The sequence below is a fragment of the Haliotis rufescens genome, unplaced genomic scaffold (assembly GCF_023055435.1).
Source record: "Haliotis rufescens isolate VD_foot unplaced genomic scaffold, xgHalRufe1.0.p SCAF_3, whole genome shotgun sequence".
Classification (NCBI taxonomy): Eukaryota; Metazoa; Mollusca; class Gastropoda; order Lepetellida; family Haliotidae; genus Haliotis; species Haliotis rufescens.
The window spans coordinates 33,822,227-33,846,140 of record NW_025964001.1 but is presented as its reverse complement, the minus strand read 5'-3'; the positions used below and the strand labels follow the sequence as shown (position 1 = coordinate 33,846,140).

Sequence of the window (23,914 nt, the reverse complement as noted above, 5' to 3'; positions counted from 1 at the left end):
GTAGTGATAATGGATTTCTTGGCAAAGGGTACCACAATTACAGGATCTTATTATGCTTCACTGCTGCGGAAATTGCGGGACACTATCAAGCTAAAGAGGCGTGGCATGCTGACCAAGGGTGTCCGTCTCCTGCTAGACAATACTCCAGTACACAACTCTCATGTTGCCCAGACAGAAGGGCGGTCCTGTGGCTATGAAATCCTTCCACATCCTCCTTACTCTCCTGACCTTGCACCATCTGACTTCCACCTCTTTCCAACCATGAAGTCATTTTTGAAGGTAAAATGTTTCACAGATTATGAAACACTGATTTCTGAAGTCAAGTCCTGGTTTGAGACGCAAAATGAGGGCTTTTACAAGCGAGGTCTCCATAGTTGCATAAAACGATGGGAGAAGTGTGTTACTCTTGGTGGTTCCTATGTGGAGAAAGACTAATACCTATGCCCAGTTTCATTCCACTAGGTCCAGTGGTTCAGGGGAAATCTTTAATGAACACCCCTCGTAATATTGATATGTATTACATGGTATATTGCCTAGATACAATCTCATTAAAATCAGATCTTATTTCTCGCTATCGCTAAACAAAAATCTGAGGACATCCCATTACGGGTCACATCAGAACGGCCTTTCATTCGACCAATCAAAGCGTCACTTACCACATCATGAAAGTGACAGTCAGAATGTGTTTGCTGATCATGCAACCTCGAAAATGTTAACACGGTGTATTCCGAACGACAGTTATGCCCGTACAACTGATTCCGTCAAAATTATCATCTGGAAAGCTGCTTTCCAGTTGGCTGATGTCAACTTCTTGTTAGACATTTCAGTGGTTGTTCAAAGTTCGCAAAAGGTCGTTCTGACGTGACCCATAATGGGATGTCCTCAGATCTTTGTTTAGCGGCAGTGAGAATTTAGATCTGATTTTAATGAGATTGCCTAGATAAGTATGAAGTATGAACAGGGGTAACTGTTTCTACTGGTGGTGAGCATTCACTTCCACAATTCTCAGGTTTGTATCCATTGGAAATGTGTAAATGATGTACACCATCCGCTGTTCTTCTTTATTGCCTTTTGGTGGTACTACAATTCACTGGGCATTTTTTTGTAATCTCGACTAAAATTACTATTTGATAGTATTTTGGGGAACAAATTATTATCAGTTTTTAAAATCCCAGGACTCCACCCTCAAGACTATCAAATCGTCGATCCCTAACTGAGATGCTGTTCAAAGCAGTATTAATACAAACTTACCCATTCACTTCATTACAGTTGATATCCTTGTTCGCAACAAAGTTGTCCACCAGCGTCTGAAGAAAGCTAGTAAAGACATAGTGCAGTACCTATTCAACAACCAGAAGTATGCCGAGGCAGAACGGATCCTGCTGGTGCTCCTGGAGCATGACCCAGACCCTGTCTCCTACTTCATCCTTGACTTCCTGGATATCCTCCAGCCCCGGGAGCAGCCACGCCCACAACACCTGACCCTGGATCATGCACTTACCATGTCAGTATCACTGAAGGGGTTCCTAGTTATCATAGGGGCAGTGGAGAAGCTAAACGGTTAATGTGTTTGCTTGTCTCGCCAAAGACCTGAGTTTGATTCCCCATGTGGATACAATGTGTGCAGCCCATAACTCCTTTGAATGATTTACATCTATTACATCACAACCATAAATTCCTGTTTAGGCTGTAATCACACTATAAAATCTTTAGACATCCTCTTCACTGCCAACATATCTACTAGTTGTGAGGCAAACTCTATCCTCCGCTTAAAGTTCCTGTGCATCTAGATGTTAACAATCAACATCTGAACACGTTTGGTTTTGTTATTTCACACCGTAACTTCTTGAGATGGTCTTATAGACAAGTTTACAGATTATGGGAGTGTAAGAAGCAAGATCGTTCTCGACAGTAATTAGTTTAGAAACATTGTGAGACTCTCCCTCTCCATCGCCATCTGGCGTGTGTTCAGAGTTTGGCTTTGATCAGCTGATCACAGATCTCCACCCTAGATGCCAATCATGCAAAGAGAGTACTTGTCCTCCAAGCTCAAGATGTAACTTCTTAGATTTATCTCAGGAAGGGTTTAATAATCTTTACGAGGCTTGGATTACTAAGCCAAAACCATCAAGGAAGAGTACTAGATTGTCAGCAAAAAAACTCTACAAACTACGACTAAGAATAGGATGCAGTTGGATAAAGTGTCTCTTCCTGGATTGCTTTCCGCCACCGAGAGACACTCTGGTCGGCGATGTCAGAGGGCACCGTCTCCCCTATAGAGGGGAGATCTTATTCCCCTTCCCACCCACCCCTGGATAAAAGGTAGCAGGCATACCATGCTGGATGCCAATCCACTGATGTGCGTTCAGGCCTGATGGGAGGGGTGGGCATTCCAGGTGTAAAAAAGGGCTAGGAACCATCCTAACTCATGAAACATGAACGAGTTATCTACAACCATTATTTCATCCATGACAGCACTAACTAACACCTTATCCGTATCTCAGGAGATCTTGCTATATAAAAAAACTGTCTCTCAGCAAAAAGATAGTGGTAGATCAAAATCGAAGGATAAATTAGGACAGGGCATTGTCAACCAGGCCAAATCAGTAAACACTTAAAATCTCACTATATTGATAGTGTATGGCTGTATGTTATAAGGTTTAGTAGGAAGGTAAATATAATTAATGTGAATAAGAGCATTGTGGATGAAAATAGGTCGAGGTGTGGATAGCGTGGATGGGGCAGGATGCACATGATTAGTATAATTGTAGCCCTCTGCCAAGGCTAGGCAGATGGTGGTAGCCATGGGAACATTGTACCAGGACTGCATGTATCTAAGCCCTGGGCTTAATTACGGATTTTGCCTATTTTAATAAGGTAACATTTTATCGAAATTTAAGCCCAGGGCTTAAATTCGAAATATGGACAAAAACACCCTACGAAAAAATGAATATCTCAAGTTTAATGAAACAATACTCACAACTGGAATGAAACAACAGATTTTCCATTGTTACGTCATTGCCGAACTCAGCAACACCACACAGCTGAAAGGAATTGATGACGACAGAAGATGGGATAGATTCCACCAATTCCGAAACCATCTGGAGAAGAACATCATAAGATTGCTTCTATCTGTTCCCAGTTGGGGTGAATTCTTTGTCCCCTTTGATCAACCAATCCTGCCATGCTTTTCTCATTGCAACCTTGAATGGAGCGTTGACCCCACCTGACACATCAAGAGGCTGGAGATAGGATGTTGTCTTTGGAGGAATAAGTTTAGTGGTGACATTCAGGGACTTCAGTGACTTTACCACAGGATCAGTGTATTGACTTCTGTGACTGTCCATCAAGAGTAGAGATGGTTGATTCGCAAAATACGATCCACGGGATTTGAACACGAGTTCTATCCAAGATAGCATCAGCGTTTCATTCATTGAACCTCCTTTGGACACAAACAACTCATTTTGGGAGGTGGACCAGGTTCTTGAGAATGACCATGACCTTGAGGATACGACCATCCAAGCATGTACACAGAACAACGGTGAATCTGTTTTTGTTGTGTCCAGTCCTCAGGCCATCAACGTTCTTCGATCCAACAGAGTCGAGCGTTGTCTGCCCTGCCATGTCGATGTAACATGGAGTTTCATCCATGTTAAATATCTTGGTCTTGTCGAGTTCTGCTGCCAACTGTTGCACACCACTGAGATGATCATAGCTGACCATTTGTTGAATCATTAAGTTCCGTTTGTCCTGCTGTCTGTGATGGGTGATCCTCCTGGATGAAATGTTATGGCATTTGCAAAATTTACGTAGCCAAGAATCACTAATTTTTAGCGATTCGCTAATTCCCATTTCCTTCATCAGCGTTAATGCCCGGTCTCTCACATTGTTGTAATTCACAACGTGCTTTTCAGCTCTTTGTTCTTTAAACCACACCAACAATGCTTCTTCGAGGTCTGGTTCTTGCGGTTTACGCCGAGGATTGCCCATGCGACATTTGTTCCTTCTGCCGTCATTATTTGACATGACCTGTTCCTCCGACATCCATCTTCTGAGATTTTTTCGATCAATTTTTCATTCTCTGGCAGCCCTGCTTAAATTACCTTCAAACTCATTTTTAACTCTCTGTACAGCTTCTAATTTTTGACCTTACGTAAATGATTTTCTGGACGCCATGACTTTAAACTTGAACAGTTATTTCCTGTAAAATGTTAGGCAATTTGTTAATGTCCTTTTCTCTGCCAATGAATATAAACAATGCAGGAATTTCAAGTCCACCTTGCAGTAGATTAGAACGTGTTGGTTTATGTGACAGAATTTCTACTTGAATGACACCTCCACGAAGAAGAAAGAAGTTGCACAATTTGCTCTGTTGAACGGGAACATGACCCACAATGACGTTATTATCCAGTACCGACACGGCGTGTCTGTCATATGCATTTAAACTGTCACACTTAGTTTCAAGAATGTCATCTACGTTAGGGGTCCAATGCGTCTTGTATATGTGGAAACCCCTAACAGCGCTTAAGGTGCAAAATTGGTGCATACTAGCCATATATAGGTCTGCCACAACACGTGTTGAGGAATATCCGGAAAGGGAGATCACTCAAGTTAAAAATTTAATTTTAGCCAATGGGCTTAAAAACTTTTTATTTTTCCGTTTTTAGGCCCATGGGCTTAACAATAGGAGGGGCTTAAATACGTGCAGTCCCGGTACTCTCTCTTGCGGAAAAAGCAGGCAGGAAGATTTGGACTGCCAATCTAGATGCAGCAGCCAAAAAACCCAGCGTCAGTTGTTATTGATGTGCTGTCCCGCAGGCAACATGCACAAAAGCCACACCAACAGCAGCCATCCACAGTTTGAGTATAGATGGTTAGCGGGGAAGGGGAGGAAGAGGCTAGAGGCAGAGCTATAGGTGTCTTATGCCCGCAATGCTGTTATGATTGCCCTGTATTGGTCCTCATTGTGGTTGAGGTGCACCTTGTCCGTGTAATCTGCCGGCTTTACTGAGGGACGAAGGAAATACTGTGGCCGCCCAACTGCCCCTTTACTATGATCTGTCAATTTAATTTATTACACTTGGTCTTAATGGCGCGGATGCCGAAGAAGCATGGCAGACCATACAATGGGGGCAGAGCAGGCGGATCTAGAGCAATTCCTGGTAGAAGGAGTAAAATAAGTCTTTGGAAGGGACCTGACAGTGACACAGGTCGTTTGACCCAAATTGTATAATTATTAACTACCTGCATGGGCCCCTCTCCAGTATGAGCTGATCAGCCCGACCCTTGAGTTGGTCCCATTTGAGACCACAGTTGGCTGACCAAGCAACTCCTCTGCCAAAGCCAAGGTTACTGCGCTGAACCCCCAGGTAGTTGCGCAGCCTGGCAGCCTAACTGGACCCTACGATCCAGGCTGGTCCCGTAACCCACAAAGTAGAGTGATGTAAGTATTGCCCAACATGGGAAAGTTGCAGAGCTTATGAAATCAGAGCTATAGCTATCCATGGCCTGGCAACATGGATCTGAGCATGTTGCCAATGGAAATCGCACAATACAGTTTACTTACGTGATAATATTGTGACGTACAAACCGATCTTGAGGGGCTATACATTTGGGACCCACTGTGGCACCAAACGTGATAATAACCACTGGCAAATGCCTGGAATCATAGGTTTCTGCATGTTAGTCTCTGATGTAACATTGTAACAGCCACCTGGAAATCATGTCATAGGAGACACATTAGTAACAGAAAGTATGTCAAATATGTGTAAAGTTCACTGACAGGAAAACGGAAGAACTGGAAGTGATGTCAGAAGTATGTCAAATACCACACAAAGGCAACAGAACTGATGCCATATAAAGGGAAATGATGTCTTAAAATGACCTTACTAGAGATTCTAGAAGAGAATATCAGGCAATATACTTCGGTTTACAACCATATATATATTCCTATTTTACTACTGCCAACTATCTGGGAACACTAGATGCCAGATTCCACCAGTCCCTCTGGTGAATACTGGCTATGATGTAATAGAGGTAAGGTTTTCAAAGATATTTTTCTAAGAATACTATCTCTATTATGTCCGGAATTAGTCCCTCCCACCTCCCCAATATTTCTGCATATAGACGATGAGGGTTATTGGTTGAAATAAGTAAAGTGGCGTTATATGCGCATGTGCATATAGCTGAAGATATGGTTTGCCTCACAACTAGTAGATATGTTGGTGGTCAAGAGGATGTCTGTTGAAAAATCCAATTACTTTATACATGTAGTGTGAATTATGGCTGTGATGTAATAGAGGTAGTATTCTTAGAATTCTACACAGTGATAGCTCTTGTTTGATTTCTGGTGTCCCTCACATGTTTCTGGAATATTGAGAGAGGTGTAAAAGCCGGGTTTTTACAATCATGCCATGATATGGCTGAAGCTGAAAGCAGCGTTTACCTCAAACTAAACCATGCACTTTGATGGAAATTGCACTTTCCTTTATAATTTTTATACCAATTACCACTTAGAGATCATACTTCAAGGTCATATCAAGGTCATTCCATAAAATCCTTCTGTTTTAAAAAGTGATTTAAGAACTGTTTACTGTACATCAACAAAACCTTTTTATGACATTGATATCCTTAGGTCAGGGTCGCAAACTGGAAGGCTTCTGAGTGACCTCTGTATGAGGTTATTTTGAAGATTATTCATGAAGTAGGTGTTCCAAATCATTAACAATGCCCTCTTCAATACATGTCATTTGCATGTTGGTAATATTGTATTTGATTCATTGGTTACAGTAGTTCTACTGGAGTATAGTGTCACCAGTGAGCTGATTGTGAAAGAAATCAGTTGATTTAGTTATGAGGGTAAATTTGTTTTCTTGTAAACAAGACAAATGAAATGCTTGAAAGCATGCCTGTACCAATTATTCTGTTCATGAAGGTTGTGAAGTTGCAATTTGTCTGCAGTTGCCTGCCAAACAATGGAAACTGGATCAAAATATATTTATGCAAAAGGAAAAGTAATGGAATCTTTGGATGCAGAATCATGCGAAAATAAGCACTGTTCTGTTGACAGGGTATCCTTCATGCTGATATCTGTTTCCATGTGATACATTTGAGTCCTACACAAGGTACATGTTATGCACATTCATAAACAGTGTCACTGTAACTTGCCAATGACCCATATTTGACCTTTCAGTAGGGTGCCATGGGTGGCCAAGTGATCTAAGGTGCCACAGAGTGCGATGCAGAGTTACATATCCTGGTCATATCAGGATCCTCTGATCATTGTTCTAATACCAAATTCAAAGAAAGTAGCATCCTTGATTTGTCAGCACCAGACAAAAACTTGTTGGTTTCACTAAGGTGAAAACTATGTGCATCTCTTGGAGCTGTTCACACATTGGACTTACCCTCCCTTAACAGGTGTGCCAGAAACCTATGCCCAAATTTTCCATTTGTCAGTGCCATACCTGTGCTCAAGGGTTTCACCAAAGTGGTAAACATCTAAGGTGGACACGCTGTGATATTACTTAAATACTGTTCAAAGCAGTATTAAACCCAACTCAAAGAAACAAAAACTGACTTTTCCCTGCTGGCCTACTATTATTCTGGGCTTGTCTGCACCAGATCCAAACTTGTTGTTTCACCAAAGTGCTAAGAATCTTCATGGCCTACATCCTTTGAGCCTTCCTCCTTCATTAAGTTGACATGCTATTATATAACTGAAACACACTGAACCCAACTCACTCTTCACTCTTGCAGCTGGCCTGGTGATGCCACATTGTGTCAGCAGAAGGCGGTGAAGCATCTGATCCCGGGCGGCGCCACGGAGGAGCTGCTGCAGCTGCTTCCCACCATGATTAACGCCGACTACAACACCGCAGTGTACAATGCTGCGGCAAAATGGTGCACCGATGCAGGCAGAGACGACATGGCTGTTGAGGTGCTTGAAGCTGGCCACAAAGCGTACCCAGACCATATTGTGAGTTCGTTCATAAAACATAACAGACCATTTATTAGCATACTAGACTAAGTTGTGAAATCAGAAAATGACCACACAAGATCAATGAACAATGGTGAATAATCAATAAAAAAACACACAGTTTTAGATTTACAATGAAAAGGCAATACAATAGGTCAAATAAGTAGCAGCAGCAATAAGTAAGAAATGCCCCAGAATTAATGTAAGTGAACTCACAAATATTCCCGAATTTTGTCACTGTCGATTGTGTCTTGAAAGCGGTCTGTTTCTGTTCTTGAGTCCAGAATAGTGTTGGAAGCTGGCAGGAATTTGGCGTTTCCAAACGTATCCAAACCACACTTGGCAAATAGAAAAGATTAAAGTCAGGTTATAAAGACCTAGAATCACAATCTTGTCGTTCTTTTATCTGTACAGCCAGCCTTCTAGAAACTGTCACATCCAGAAACATTTAGAACATTCAAGTCTGCCATGTTCATAGATGCAGGATGTACAAAATCATTCTGTCGAAATGTCAACTTCTGTTGACTGCTGTTCAAATCTGGCCACGACAGCACTTGATAATTTTTTACTAGTAGTTCAATTATTTTATGCCGCCAACAGTTACTAAAAATATATTTAGAACAGTTTCTACCACGACTAAAATTACAGAATTACTTTCACATGACACTATTGTGACTTCATTCATAAAACATGCCCAGACCATATTTGACAAGACCCAGATCATATCAGAACAGACCCAGACCATGCATTCTTGGTAGGTTTATAAGTAAGGCCATCATTAGACTAACATTAAGTCCCAGCAATAAAGTTCTCTTATAAAAATATATTTTTCAACAAAATAAAAAGTTACATTCAAATAGCCTCCAGAACAATACATAGTTTTAGAGCAGAGGCAATCTAGACTTGCCATGTCTTTCGAGACTCTAGTTGGATTTCTTTTTCATATTTACTGAGAGACCGATACATTATTGAAGGTACACAAAACTTTCTTAATATAAAGGCTGGTAGTGTGGGACTTCCTGAATGTAAGACATAATGCTGTTGACATTTTCTGAAAGGAAACATTACCTTTGCTGACTTTTTGAGCGGTCTGACTAGATATGTGGGTGAGCTACAGTGCTAAAACAAATGTGTACATACACCATAATTTTCAACTGAAAATATTGTTTTTTAAGTAAAACATGTCATGTTTCTGTACTAGGCCTATGAGACTCAGTTGATTGACTTGCTGAATAAGCTGAAGCGTTATCCTGAAGTCCTGGTGCACTCCAAGAATGTGTTGGAGGTAGAGAAGGACAATGCTGCTCTGTTCTTGGTGTCTGGCTACGCCTATCTGATGTGTGGCGACATAGAGACTGCCAAGCAAACACTCACCAAGGTCCTCCACATGAATGATGAACGCCTAGCTGCCATGGTGGGTTGATCACTTCACATCAAGAATAAGACAACCAGTAATACTTGGATCAAAGCTTACTTATTTTATAGCTATGACTGGGGAATTTATATTGAATCTAATCAAATTGTCAGTTGCACAAACTGTAAATCTTGAAATTAACGCGTCTCTAAATTAATACGACTACTGACCCCTAGCCAAAAATGCGACTCAATATCAGTGTGACTCCCCCCCATCTCCAGTGGAATGATACATATCCTTACCTTAATCCAATCAAACAGCAAATTGCACTGCTTTTAGTGCTGTGTAGATTTACTGTGTTTTCCTATAAACAACACACAGTTTATATGTTTATTCTGTTTACTGGCATTAAGGGAGTTCAAAGGCAATAAAATAATTGAACCAACACCATTTCACTGGTTGGTATGCGGAGAAGGTGTCAACAAACTAGAATGCAGATGACAAGACAAGTGTGAAGAAGTCTGTCTATTGATTGGGTCGTGTTGGCCTTTGACGAAGTGTTGCATGGGTGGCATCTGTCTGGACTGCTGGTGTGGTCAGTGATTCCTAGTTTGACACGAGTGGGTAGAATTATTGACCCCGGAAGTGATAACTCACTTGATGCCTCTTGTGTAATTCCTATTCTTTGAATGACATTGTTATATACTTGTTACAACTGCTGCTCAATAAACATTGTTTGTGTGTACATTCAAGTTGGTATTTCCAAAGTGTACAGTGAGGCCGTCTTACTGTTAATAGTCATTTTGGAGACAAATATGCGAAGTTTCATTACGATTACTCTCATTTTTCGCATTTAATTCATCCTCACGTTAATTTCAAGATTTACAGTATGTAATGAAATGGCTTTGAATATTGTTCTTGTCATCAAGTTTATTTGTTAAATGTTAACTCCTCACTATTCCAGCTATATAACTATGGCCTGTAAATAATCAAGACATTCCAGTGATTGATATTGTGAATGAGCTGTAGTGTGGTGTACACTATTAATAGTAGGGGATTTCCCAAGCACGTGCTAGTTCCCATGGTCAGTCGTTACGTCATGTATGTTGCATGTAGTCTGCTTTCTCAGACTGCTTGGCCGCAGACGGCAAACACCACAATTATGTTAGGACACATCTGAAGTCATGAAACTGTGTTGACATTACTCATAGTTAGTCCTTCCTGCGGTCGCTAGGGATCCATGGGTTCCCAGGCAAATAACATGACAGTGGCAATGAGTGATGTTGGATTTCGAATCTACGATTTGTGCCCGTGTGACTGCATGAGAGACCATATGACTTTTGATGTAACTAACAAAGATGACGGCAAACACCACCATGATGATAGGATGCATCTGAAGTCATTAAACTGTGTTGACCTTATATGTAGTTAGTCCTTCCTGTGATCGTAAGGGTTCCATGGGTTCCCAGGTAAAGAACATGACATGAGGCATACTGTTAGGTCACATGCTAACTGAACCAAGTCACTGAACCTGACCATCCGATTAAAGGCACCTCTTTCGACCAGCAGAGGTTCTAACCCAGAATGGTTAAAGTGTTGGTCACAGACAATCCAGTGTATTCAGATTTCATCATCATATCAATACCAATATTTTTGTTGGAAAATATAGGAGAACAAATTAGTTAAATAATTAAATAAGTGACTCAACTGAAATGGTAAGATAAGTGGGTTCACAACCTCCTTGGGGATTCCGGACTAGGTCAGGTCTCCAGCAAGCAGTGCTTGTTGTACGAGGCAAATGAATAGATTGGGTTATCAGACACAGTAACTGTGCATGTGATTGTTTTATGACAATGTTGGACAATGCTCTTATTATCAAACAGTGATCCAACCCAGATTATTTACAGGCAGCCATTACATAGCAGGAATAATGCGGAGTGTTGCATTGAACAGCAGACAAACAAAGCTTGCTAAATAATCTAGGTATTTTTTTTTACACCACATGCTTCTCTTTCTGACTGTTCCCTTGTTTCAGACCATCAGTATATGTAAAAAAGGGCTGTTTGTTCATTAACAATTTGTATTATGCGTTTTGTTGTCTTAACTATTCTTTCAACTTAGGAAAGGGAACTTCAGTACCTCTGTACTATTTGTCTCTCTGATTTCAGGCTAAGGACTTGTTGAATAAGTTGTCAAATCTGATGGCAGAGTCATCTGATGCTCAAGAAGCCAGTAAGGAGAATGTTGAATAAGAACTGAAGCTGGAGGATATGGGGAGTATTCAGAAATGTCAGCTGAAGCAGAGAGGAAGGCATGAGATGAAAGTGTCGTCAGACAGAAGAAGTAGCTCTGTACATTTTCAACAGGAGAGTCTGCCAAAGTCAATTTAGAGACAGTCTTTTGCATAAGCCATAAACTTTATTGGTCTCTTTAATAAGCTGTACTTTTTGCAAAAAGATGCTATCCTTGTTTATTTTAGAAACAGTTTAGAATACAGTATCTGCCTTATTGTTATCAATCAAATCTTGTGCACAGTGAATTTTTGAATATCATTCTATTCATTTCTTTTGTCATACATTTTGAAGAAGTCAGTAAGATGTCAGATTGAAATGTGTTAAGTTTGTAAGTATTAGATTTAGACTATTTAGGATAAATTAAAGAGATAACAATTAACACACATTTTAAAAAATCTGAACTCTTGTTATAAATTTACAATTTTGCCAACAGATATCTGATATTGTTTTGTGATTGAGAGTCATTGAAACATGTTCATTATGTACCTCCTGCATCTTGACATACTGACCAGTAAACTCTTATACCAAACTGAGGCCAGGCCAGTTTAAGCTCTTGTTTTATGGACATATTTGTAAAACAACAAAGTAAAGTGGTCTGGCCTTATTAAATCAGGGATTGTTACATTTGTTTATTTGTATGTGTTGTATTGTACTACGCAATAATGTTGTGTTTGTTTTGGGAGGAATTGGTGACACCTTGTTAGACAAAGCTGTGTGGCTTATGCAGGAATCACAATTATTCATGTTCGATATTTCCAGCTTATACTATGTCAGTGTCTATAAAATGCTGTTTGCAATAATTATACAGAATGCTGATAATTGTTTTGAAGGATGGCATTACTCCTGTTATTCTGATCTTTGACACAGGCATAGGTAACTGAAGTTTGTGAAGTATAGTCCTGCACCAAGCAAGTCTCAGCCAGCCCAAGCTAGCTCTATTCCACAGTCATGTCATTTTGGGGAGACGACCAGTCGAAATAGTGACCAGTAATTAAGTCCCTTCCTTATCATATCAGAGAATCTTGTTCAGATGACAGCCTAGCACTGGCTTTGCTCCCATCTAGTTTACTGTAACAAAATACAGCTGGGGCAGTGGTGAGAGGCGTAAATGGGGTGGGAGTGGTGGTACTGAGGGGAATACCAGGGTGACCGGGGATGGCTGATCTCCACACATGTGGTTATCATGAATCTGACACACTGCTGAACTGAACAAAGGACTGATGTTGTGTTTTAAGTATGGGAAGTATGGGCTGCTTTCGGTAAGCGTTTGCTGCATACCCTTTATTTAACTACATGTATAACTGTTGGTATGGAAGGTAATGCTATTGACGAAGCTGTATGGTTTGGAAAGCAACAGTTACATATTGATCACTTCAGGAATCATCAAAGACAAGTGATTGTAAGTTACCTCAGAGGAAGGGATGTCCTTTTTCGTTCTCCAACAGGAACAGGAAAATCACTTACTTTTGAAATAGCACCATTTGTGTTTAAGAAACTTAGAACTCCAACCATGCTACTGTGATTGTTATTTCACCCTTGGTGGCACTAATCACGAAACAAACAGAGAAGTGTTAATCTATTGGATTGAAATCTGTTTATTTGACGGGTCAACATGACCCTACTCATGATGATGATGATCTTGTACATGTAATGGGCCAAATATCAATTTAGGATATTCAATCTGGTGACATTGACATAATATTTGCAAGTCCAGAGACAGTTCTTGGAACACAGCGTGATGTCATTCAAGACCTGACTAAAGAGAAGATTTTGAAGGCAATTTTCATTGATGAAGCACACTGCATTGAAAATACATTGTACTAAAGTTGCCCTGTCAATCAATTTATATTTCTTTATTGAATAGGCTGCAGGTATATAGTTATAAGATATTATTTCAAAGTAGTATATTAAAATAGAGTATACCATGTATGCATCAAAGCATAATAAATAAACATTGACAGTTGTAGAATTCCTCAGTGTCTGTTTGCACCCATTACCAGTAATGTCCTTTGTACATATGTAGCAGACATTCCATGCAGGGTCGTTAAGAAAGTGAGATTTCCAGACAAACAGGAATTCTCAGTAAACATTGAAACCTCATTAATCCAGACAGGAGCATTCCCAATTATATCATCCATAGGGTTCAGAGCATTAATCATTAAGGGCGAATGCAGTATTATTAAAGGGGGGTCCAACATCAAAATCTTCTCTCAGTGTGGAGGGTGGGGGATTGACTACAACATACATTTGTTTTTTGATTCCCCTATGGGTGGTCCATAAGGTGAGGTTTCCATATTAATGTGTCTGGACAAACAAGGTTTCACTGTATGTAATTAGAGCTCAAGTCAAACCCAAGAGGAAGTTTCTTTACGTACCATCCACTTCAGTATTTTAGGGGGAAGGATGTTATCATGTTACTTCAAACAATGATTAATGCATGCCGTAATATTTACATTGTTTTACACCTAACTTTATACAGTCTTTTATCACATACAAATATTAGTTATGTTTACGCTGTTATTTCTTATTACTTTATTTACAAGTATGTTTCAATTATATTTATACTAGTGACTGTTAAAAATATCTCTTCTTACTTTGCACTGTTGTTCATGTCATAAGTGCCTTGACATTTATATATTTCTGAACTTGTTATTTTACATTGTACTCTTTGCATACATAAGAACCTTTTTGTGACTTTTATGTGTTTTGTCCATAGAAACAGAGTTAGATTTATTTGAGAGTTTACCAGTTACTAAAAACATTTTTTTCAACATCTGACCAAATTAAATGGGAAAATTTGATGATGATTATTAACTCGCCATCAATGGTCAGTGTCAAATATTCTATATTCTGTTCCATGTTCTGAGAAGTATTTTCAATATTCTGAAACAGGTAAAATAACAAAATACATTCCTCGACAACGGTATTTAATTGCCTTCTTCAGGTTGTTTTGATGTCCTCTTAATTTGTATGGATATTATATATCACATCCATGACATGTTTTACTTCTTACTCTTGCATCAAAATGTAGCGGATGTTTTTCTAAGTAAATACACAATTAAGACTTTTTTGTTCTGTTTTGGCATTGCTGGAAACAACTTTCAATATTTCCTGAGTGTATAACTGTGTTCTATTCAGATAAACTTTCCTACAAGCTAACAAGACTCTTAACCAGCAAAGTTGTTTCCCATAGTTGTGCCAGAATCTGCTGAGCCTCTTCATAGTCACTGTACGGATTACATGGGCGTTAGGAACCAGGAAACATGACCATCACAGGTACAGCACGGAGGGCCTAGAAGCATTCCATTCAGATTACATTAGATCCTCATCTTGCTTTCTTATCCAGGAGACCCAATTGTGCTCTGGTATGGTTAAAGATTAGGGTTCCATTCACCACTGTCTGCTGGATCACATGTGCTATTCATGACAGCCCCCGAACAACACAAGCTACATTCTTGGCCAAGATGATGGGGGCAGTCCTCGGCATTAAGGGGCTAAAACAGGGACTGGTTGGCTCGGAGTCAGTATACTGTATCTGAGTGGGGTATTCGTATTAAACTGCAGCATCTTATCTCAGTGGGGTAGCACTATAAAATCAGCAATAGTCCAGACTAGTACAAGCTGCCACACACACACACACACACACACACACACACACACACATGTATGCATGTCGCTATATAAGTGCAATAACCTTGGACGTAACATTTAACCCCATTTCACCTCACCTCTTGGCCAAGAGTTGAACACTATCTGACCACGTGCCATGCATACGGTAACCAGCCGCATATCCTTCCCAACAAACATGGATATTGCTCGGGGGTCAAGCCTACCCCTACGGATTTAGACTCTAACCATAGGGATGAAAAGGTTTTAGATTCTGTCTCCTTCAGCTGAATATAAAGTGGGAGACTCTTTCTCTGAGTTACTAGTACAGATCAACCATCTTTTAATGGGACCTATGTAAGTATGTAACAGACCACTTTCTATTGGCTGAACAGGACAGGAATCAACTTCCTGATATAACTTCTGTCCTATCTTTGTTTTCCAGTGCATCCGACCAAATCTGAAATCAAGCCAGTACAAGACATAGTTCATATTGGCAGCAGGTTCCAGCTTCACGAGAGGATCCTGTGTTACCTAAAGTCTGAACGGCGAATCTCTGTTGTGGCAGAGAGACCCAACCACACTCGATATTGATGGATGTTCTTATTTACTTGGGAACCCGTGTCCTTATGACTTAAAATTCGACCCATTCAAGCTTTGATGAACTCTGTAAGGTCACCTAAGTTGGATAGCCTTGAACTTTTCCGCCAACATTATTGAAGGATCTCACTTAGTGGGATTGCCGGGGGAAAACATCATGAAGGGCATTCTTCTCAAATTAACCACCTGTTAAAGGGGCACCTCAAGCTCAGGATGGGGAGGCCCATTTGGACAACTTAACGATTCAAGGGCTATGGCAATTGTATGAGAAGGAGCTTCAGATCAATTGCCTAGAGATTTGCACCTCTTAGCCCTATCATCAATCCTTGTGGCCACAAACAACACCACAGTGGAAGCCTGCATCCAGAGACAAGGGGGAACTAGGTCGGTTGGTTTAATGAACGAGACCATATGTTTATTTGCCTTGCATGATGGAAGCTCGTCATATCCCCGGGGAAGTTCATCATCTTGGAGGAAAGTTTATCCTGTCTGGGGAGGATAGCGACGACAGAGTGGTCTCGCCATCCGGAGACATTCGCTTGGATAACATCAACATGGGATACATCCAACCTGCACTTGTTTGCCATTTGCATAAACAACAACCTCCCAGTGTATGCCAGCTGGGTGCCAAACCCAAAAAGTAGAAGCGTTATCCATGCATGGACGGGAATGTTTGCATATTCTTCTTCTCCTTGGTCCAAAGGAAGCTAGAAGATACGGACTGCATGGTCATACTCATAGCACTGGCGAACCTCTCAAAGTACCGGAACGTCAAGATCTCTACCAACCCAGATCAGACACCATGTACGGCAGTCTTCTCAGTCTACTCCACGCCTGTAAATTATCGGGCATAAAATGCAAACGTCCGGTTACTCCAAATCTGCAGCGTTGGCACAATCTTCGACAGCATCTTCGTCCACTACCTATAACGACAGATGGGACATGGTGTTTGGTTTTCAAGGAGGAAATATACTTGTATTATACCCGCCCATTGATTAAAAGGCCATTCGGCCCTTCACTGATAACATCCATAGGGAATAAGTTGGAGAAGTAACCGACTGTCTGTCCAGAAAAAAACACCTTCCACTCTTGGCAAATATTCAAAATTGCCATTTGACAGAAATGTATCAAAACAGATACTGCAAAGAACAGCAATCTAAAATTATTTTAGTTTTTCTTCATTTAGTTATTACTTTTGCTTATTTTAAATTGGGCTGCATAAAATAGAATTAAATGTTTCTCGGGCAAGCTTTTCTCGAAAGTTAGGAGTGGGGTAGGACCGGGTTTGTTTTCATCAAAAGTGATGCCCACATGGAGGAACACATCTTAAATATTTTCCAACAAACACAACTGGGCACTGGACTGTTCTGTTTTATATGATGTCAATAGCTGTTGTCAATTTTATAGATAACAGAGTACATTTCATATGATGCAGGAACTTTGACAAATATTTCTTTATCTGCAATAAAAATAACTGACACACGGTTTTGAAAGTGGCTCACCAAGGAACACTTCCCCTTACATATTTAGCCTTGTACATATCTTGTATCAATGACATGCATGGAATCACAAGATGCCTGTGCACAGTTTGACCTAAGTAATATATTTTATACTTCCAGGGACTCCCTGACACTTCTAAAGTGTACCTTTGATTGTTATAGAGAGTGACAATCAAATTGGATGGACAGTTTCATTAATAACAAATGACAATGTATTTCTGACATATTAATGGAGTTCTCCAATATCCGTACATGCATGTACAGGAGGAACAAAATGCTTAAAAGTCTGCTACATATTTAAGATGCAATGTATTTCATTACTTCATTCATGTCTTCTACCACAATTTGCGTTCTTTGGCGATACGACTGCCTCCGTGGTCCAGTGGATCGGAGAGTGGAAGGTCAGTGGTTCTTTCTCGTTCAGTGTCATACCACAATTTAAGACGTTAAAAGATGGCACTTGTTGTTTCCCATTAAGGGATAAAACAAGGACTGTCGGCTTGGAGTAATTATAGTGTCTGAGTGGGGTACCCATGTTAAACTACGGCTATTGTATCTCAGTGGGCTAGCATTATAAACTGGCATTAGTCCGGATATTACAAGCGTGCGCGCACACACACAAAAGTAAATTGTTATCCTCCAAGCTGATGGTCGTAACCCTCCCTCGAACAAGCAACCCCCAAAGGAAGTGATCTATAAGATTATTGTGACATTTGTGAAATCTCCCGCCCAGTACATACCCGCATCAAAGAACATAAAACTTAAAACTTTGATAGCAAAAGAAGACGAAATCAGCCCTCTCAGGCCACCAGCAAAAGTTCCCCGGCCATCAAATTCAGTTTGACAAAGTCCAAACATCAGGACTTCACAAAATGAGCAGTTTCGGAAGCCATCGAAAACGCTTGATCAACAGAGGTCGCGGGTATTAGATTCCGTCTGTCTGTGTGAAGGGTTAATACAACATGACCACTTAATTTGTGCCATCTCACTTAGTTTTATGTGGCTAACTTACTTCAGTGACATAAACATTGTATGAATTTCCAACTAAAGTGGGGGATAAATATAACTTATACCACAGCGATAATAACAATGTGTATTATTCATGCTTGGAAAATCATATCAACCCGAGACACCACAAATGTGGGTCGAGGGTTGATATGGGGTATGATGTGAAACCTGACATGCAATAACCTTTTTAGCATATACCATAACATCAAATTGCAAAATGTATCTACTTGCAAGTGAAGGCAATACATTTTCACCTTGTATTGAAGACATTGTCACGGGGAAGCTTGCTGAACAGACCTAGCAGACGACGCACTAAGGGACGTAACTCCAATTTCTTTCCACAGGGCTGATTTCGATGGCCCGTTCAACATGCAAAGACAATGGGGTGTCTGGTTATGACGCCCCCTGTAATATGACTGTCTCTGTTGGCTCCATGTCATATGCAAAATGCCTCATATGATTAACACAGTTACAAATAAAACTGAACAACTAACAACATAAAGGTAATGTGTCAAACTATGAGGCGCAGTTTTACTATTTATTTCCTATTTTATGATATCAATGATTCATTTATTGATATCACAAATTCAATTCTGAGATATAAAAAAATCCGATGAATTTTTAGATATCACTTAATCGAATTATTTATATAAAAATTGATTATTGTTATCGCAAATTCTATTTTTTATATCACTAAATTAATTTTAGATATTAATAATTCGAAATGTATTATGGATATAAACAATCGAATTTGTTATCTCAATATTCACTTCTAGGTTCATACAAAAATATCAATTCTCCTTTTAAGTCATACCAGAGTAAATAATTAAGTTACTTGTCAACAATATTGTCTTGTCGCGCTTCTCGCGCATAAAGTATGTTGCATATATTGTATTGGCGAAAGTGAATTATCACAAATAGATTTAAAGAATTTATGTTGTTTAATTAGGCTTGATATGACACTCTGATCAGAAGTTACATTACCCACACCCCTTGTCTGCAATCTAAAAATCGAATTTGGGATATCCATTAATGATTTTATTATATCTAAAATTCGAACTAATGATACAATAATAATTTTATATCTAATAATCGAAGTTGTGATATCAATAATTCATTTTGTGATATCAATAAATGAATTGTTGATCTCATAAAATCAGGAATAAATAGTAAAACGGTGCCTCATAGTAAAACACATATACAAAAACTGAATTGTGACAGACAATTTTAGACAAAATTTGAAATGCATTAATTTTCTATGCAGTTTCTGTACCCATAACCCCTATGTGCCCAGGTACGTTTTACAGAACTATTACAAATATACCACGACGGCATGGTTACCGTGGAATGAATAATATTATGTCCAATAAAAAACTACATAGTGCCGCTTCAGGTGAACAATCAGGAGAAAACAAACCTTGTCAATGAAAATGTTAATGATTTGATTTGGGTTCGGCTATTCTTCGCGAGATTAATGCAGAACATCATGTTTCGCTTCATTTTGCAATCCATGTTTTACATCCATGTATTTTTATTGTTTACATCCTGTTTTGGATGACAACCGGTGACAAGACCGCCACTGACAAGACTATCATCCACATCTGGTCATCTGGCTATGACGGGAACGTCTAAACTAAAGGACCCTCGAACATGTCGGATATTTTTCTCCTCTCCTTTTGGAGGAATGGAGGAGGAGCGCGAGGAGCTAACGCGGAAATACTTCCCCCAGATTCACCACCTGTGCAACTCGCGGGGAATTCAATTTGTCGCTGTGGACATGAGATGGGGAATCACGTCGGAGGCGGCTGAGAACGCCCAGACTGTCAGCATTTGCCTTAGAGAGCTAGATCGATGTGATATTTTTGTCGGATTCTACGGACAGGTATGCATTATTAATTTTGGCAGTTATATCGGGCACAAGCAGCGATGTTATCGCGCTGTTACTAATGTAGTCTGGTAGGCCTAGATGAAAGCAAGTTTCAATACCAACCTTGCATTTGAGGCCGCACAGTGTTTTATTGCTGATTTTATACTTTTAAGATATGTGAATCTATAAACAACTGAATGCCAATTGTATTACCGTATTGAATAAAATTTGTTTTTAAATATATCCTTGGAATCTCAATGACCATGTGGAGGAAAAAAATGTTTTTCTGTAAGTAGCACCAAATGAAGTAGATTCTATCCCTTCCTGTACAGACTTTACATTATTTACTCATGTTTTACTTCATCTGCTGGAATGATGTAGCACAATGGTAACACATTTTGGTTGTACAACTGATTTATTACATATGCATTGCAGTAAGCATGAGTAATGGGCGATCTTTTTCAATTTATCTTCCCTTCACTAACCCGCTAGGTGCGCTGACCCGGACGGTCCAACCTTAAACTGACGGCGCATGTGGTATGCGCGATACGAGCACTCCATGTTACTATGACGCCTATAGACAGTTAACTAGTACAACCTTCACCTATGTCGGCAACGGTAACGCTTGTGTTTGGACAGTATATCTTTTCGCCTAAACAATTATTTATCTATTGCCATGTCCGGAAATAAATGTTCCTTGATATAATTATACATCAGGGATGACCACGACTGATTATATTGTATAGTTAACCACTAGATAGGCGTTCGAAGCAATGCGGTGAAATCAGCTGATCGTTCATCCCAGGTCGCTTTGTTGACGTTTTGCAATCAGTACTGAGAAGTGTTGCCCATGATGTATGAATATCACACTTTTAAAAATAAAGTAGATTTTGTATACGTTCCTGTATCTATGTTGTAGTATCGCCGAGCAGGCTACATCATATGCATGCATTTCAGTATGTACAGCCTAAGGCGATGCGGTACGCGAAATGTTAAGGTCTTATGCAACGTAAAGTTGCCCGTAGCCTCAATGTTGTGAATATTGACAACAACACATGTAAGTATTTGTCAGATATATAACAGAGAGCAATAAGAAATGATTTCAAGAAATTGTAAGTATAAAACAGGCACTGTCATCAACTAGATATCATGATACAATTTTCAAAACAAAAGTAATGGAAATCACTGAAATCTGTTTTGATATTGAGGGTTATTTGGTGCATGTTGTATAAAAGGATTTTATGTATATTAATGGTAGCTGTTTGTTGCCAAATACTACCATGATTATATTCCAGTATGATCAATGAAAGATATATATTATTTTGGCCTTTTTTGAATTTTACAAAGTAGAAAAAAAAATTTTTCAGACACAGAGGACCCTATATATTAGTTAAAATACATATTCAAGAGTATTTGTACCAACTACAATTTTTATAAAATAAAACAATATATTCATACTAATTGTCAATCTCTATAATGTTGATTGTCTTAACATTGCAGTGTCTACATCCAGTTTGCATTGACAATAATCATATGATTGTAACACAGATAAAGCTGATTCTTAACTTCATTAGGCCTTGCTTCTTATGTTTCCTTGTTCTAAACTGATGTTTCAAATTCCAACATAAACAAATTATCAATGTTATTTTTTTTCTATTCACACCAACAGATATCTGCATTGCACAATGACTCTTATTATTTTATTTAATATCTCGGCATACTTGTGCATGTGTACTAGTATTTGATTACACATGCATGACTTTTCAGCAGTCATCTGTTTCTGAACTGAATGTTATGCTAATAAAGATAAGTAACATAAAAAAAAGGACTCTGGTATTCTTTCATGTTTGGAGAATCATTCCATTCATTGTGAAAACATTTTTAATTTCTTGTATAAGTTACTTTGATCTTGATAAGATCAAAATAGATCAAAATTAAATTGAGGAGATTAAATTATGCAGTCTAATTCATTTCAGCCAGTCTGTCTAAAACCGGTCCTATTTTTCAGGCAATAATAAATTAATGAAAATTTAAGAAAAAATATACCTTGCCTGAGTGAATCAGTCAATATGCACATTGACTAAAATGTTCAGTCAATATACATATTGGGCCTGTTTATAGACACTGACTGTAACATATGTAAGTATAATCTGTTATATGCAAAAACAAATAACATAAATAAATCCATTTATCTACATGGAATGATTGTGGGGTTCAATTTGCATTTATTTAATCATCAGAAGATTTGATGGTTAACTTTCTAAATTCATATTTGCTATATGATAATAATATCTACAAAATATACTTTATATTATAGGTGTCTTGAAATAGTGTTGAATGAAAATCAGGATACTTAGATACATCAGGATAGTGTGTTGGTATGTATGGGAAATAATTTGTCAACATTTAAATAAATATAATGTTACTAAAACAAGAAGATAAAACAATGATTTACATCTATTTATGCATCATACACATTTTGTGGGGTAGTCAGTATGATTTGTTGTTTGTTGGGACAAATCTCTGTAATTTACTACTATTTTAAGACCATGAGTATCAGAATTCTGTAAGAAATGATGGATCAATGAATTAACACCTGTGATGACTCAGAGCACTTAATGGTGGGACACATGTTATAAGGGGCAGAATAATATGGGTAAATCCCTTTTTTCAAAGTATGATGACTAGTATGTATACTGCAACTGAGTAACTGAGTGCTTAATAGATGCATGGTTGATTTAAATATTCAGATGCAACTTTAAGTTTGATATACAAAGTAACATTTAAAATCAGTTGTTTTATTATTTTGAACGTTATTTCTTCCTAAAGTATTTGTAAAGGCACGGATGTATACTTACTATATAGATCATTGGTAAAGGCCTGTCAAAGATGCCTGTGTGCTGCAAAGGTAGGCATATCACTAATTTTATTAAATTGAAGTCCATGGTAGTATTTGTTGAGATTTGAATGCTTGAATTGTTGTGGGAAATAACACAAAGGATGATAAATAAAATGAGTTTGCATTATTTCATCGATGCAATATGTTAGCCCAGACTGACAAAATGCCTGGCTGTTTTCTGACGCAGAAAATACCGTTGCAATATACCGTTTTTCATGACGTTTTCACGCTATCTTCCATAGTGACAATTCGTCTTGTAGTTAAGACTCAATAAATGTTGATATTATAAACTAATAATCACTACAAAATATGTGCTAGTTAAAAATATTCAGTTGTAAATGACCGTTTTTGAACGAAGGTGCAACAGGATAACTCTTTAGCTTGGCTCCGTCTCTACATGTCAGTAGTTGGCGCAGCGCGCATAGATCCGGGAACCAGACCGGAAGCGACAGTTTGGACCGTCGCTTATATCATTTCAAAAGGAGAGTTATTGCCCTTTGGAACAAAAAGATCGCCCATTGTATCAGAGATAAGTGGTAAAAAATACTCAGATCAAACGACAAACCAATGAAGCATCGTCTGCTAGGCTAAGAATACCAACTGTAATAAATAGCTGCATTAAACTTTATTTATTGTTGAAATTGATAAAAAATAATTATATATGCATTCATGTATTCCTGTTTGCAAACAATATGCAAAATATCTCATGGAAAAAATAGGTCCATTCACATGAAATGATAGGTTGATGAAAACTGTATAGACTAGCTTCTGAACAACTAGTCATACCGCAACAGGGTCTCTACTGACTG

The 23,914-nt window shown here is 38.9% G+C and overlaps 2 protein-coding genes across 2 annotated transcripts in view; both read left to right on the top strand.

The window, feature by feature from the left end:
* LOC124119763 (TPR repeat-containing protein DDB_G0287407-like) overlaps positions 1-14,684 on the top strand; it is a 59,520-nt gene extending 44,836 nt beyond the window's left edge. The window contains exons 24-27 of the mRNA XM_046482400.2: positions 1,270-1,504; positions 7,759-7,978; positions 9,180-9,392; positions 11,501-14,684. Of these exons, the coding sequence (XP_046338356.2) occupies positions 1,270-1,504; positions 7,759-7,978; positions 9,180-9,392; positions 11,501-11,584 (752 nt within the window). The 3' untranslated portion in view covers positions 11,585-14,684. The remainder of the gene's footprint in view (positions 1-1,269; positions 1,505-7,758; positions 7,979-9,179; positions 9,393-11,500) is intronic.
* A 5,197-nt stretch (positions 14,685-19,881) lies between these two features.
* Positions 19,882-23,914, top strand: part of LOC124119774 (TPR repeat-containing protein DDB_G0287407-like) — a 57,557-nt gene continuing 53,524 nt past the window's right edge. The window contains exon 1 of the mRNA XM_046482410.2: positions 19,882-20,221. Coding sequence (XP_046338366.2) covers positions 19,955-20,221 — 267 coding nt within the window. The 5' untranslated portion in view covers positions 19,882-19,954. The remainder of the gene's footprint in view (positions 20,222-23,914) is intronic.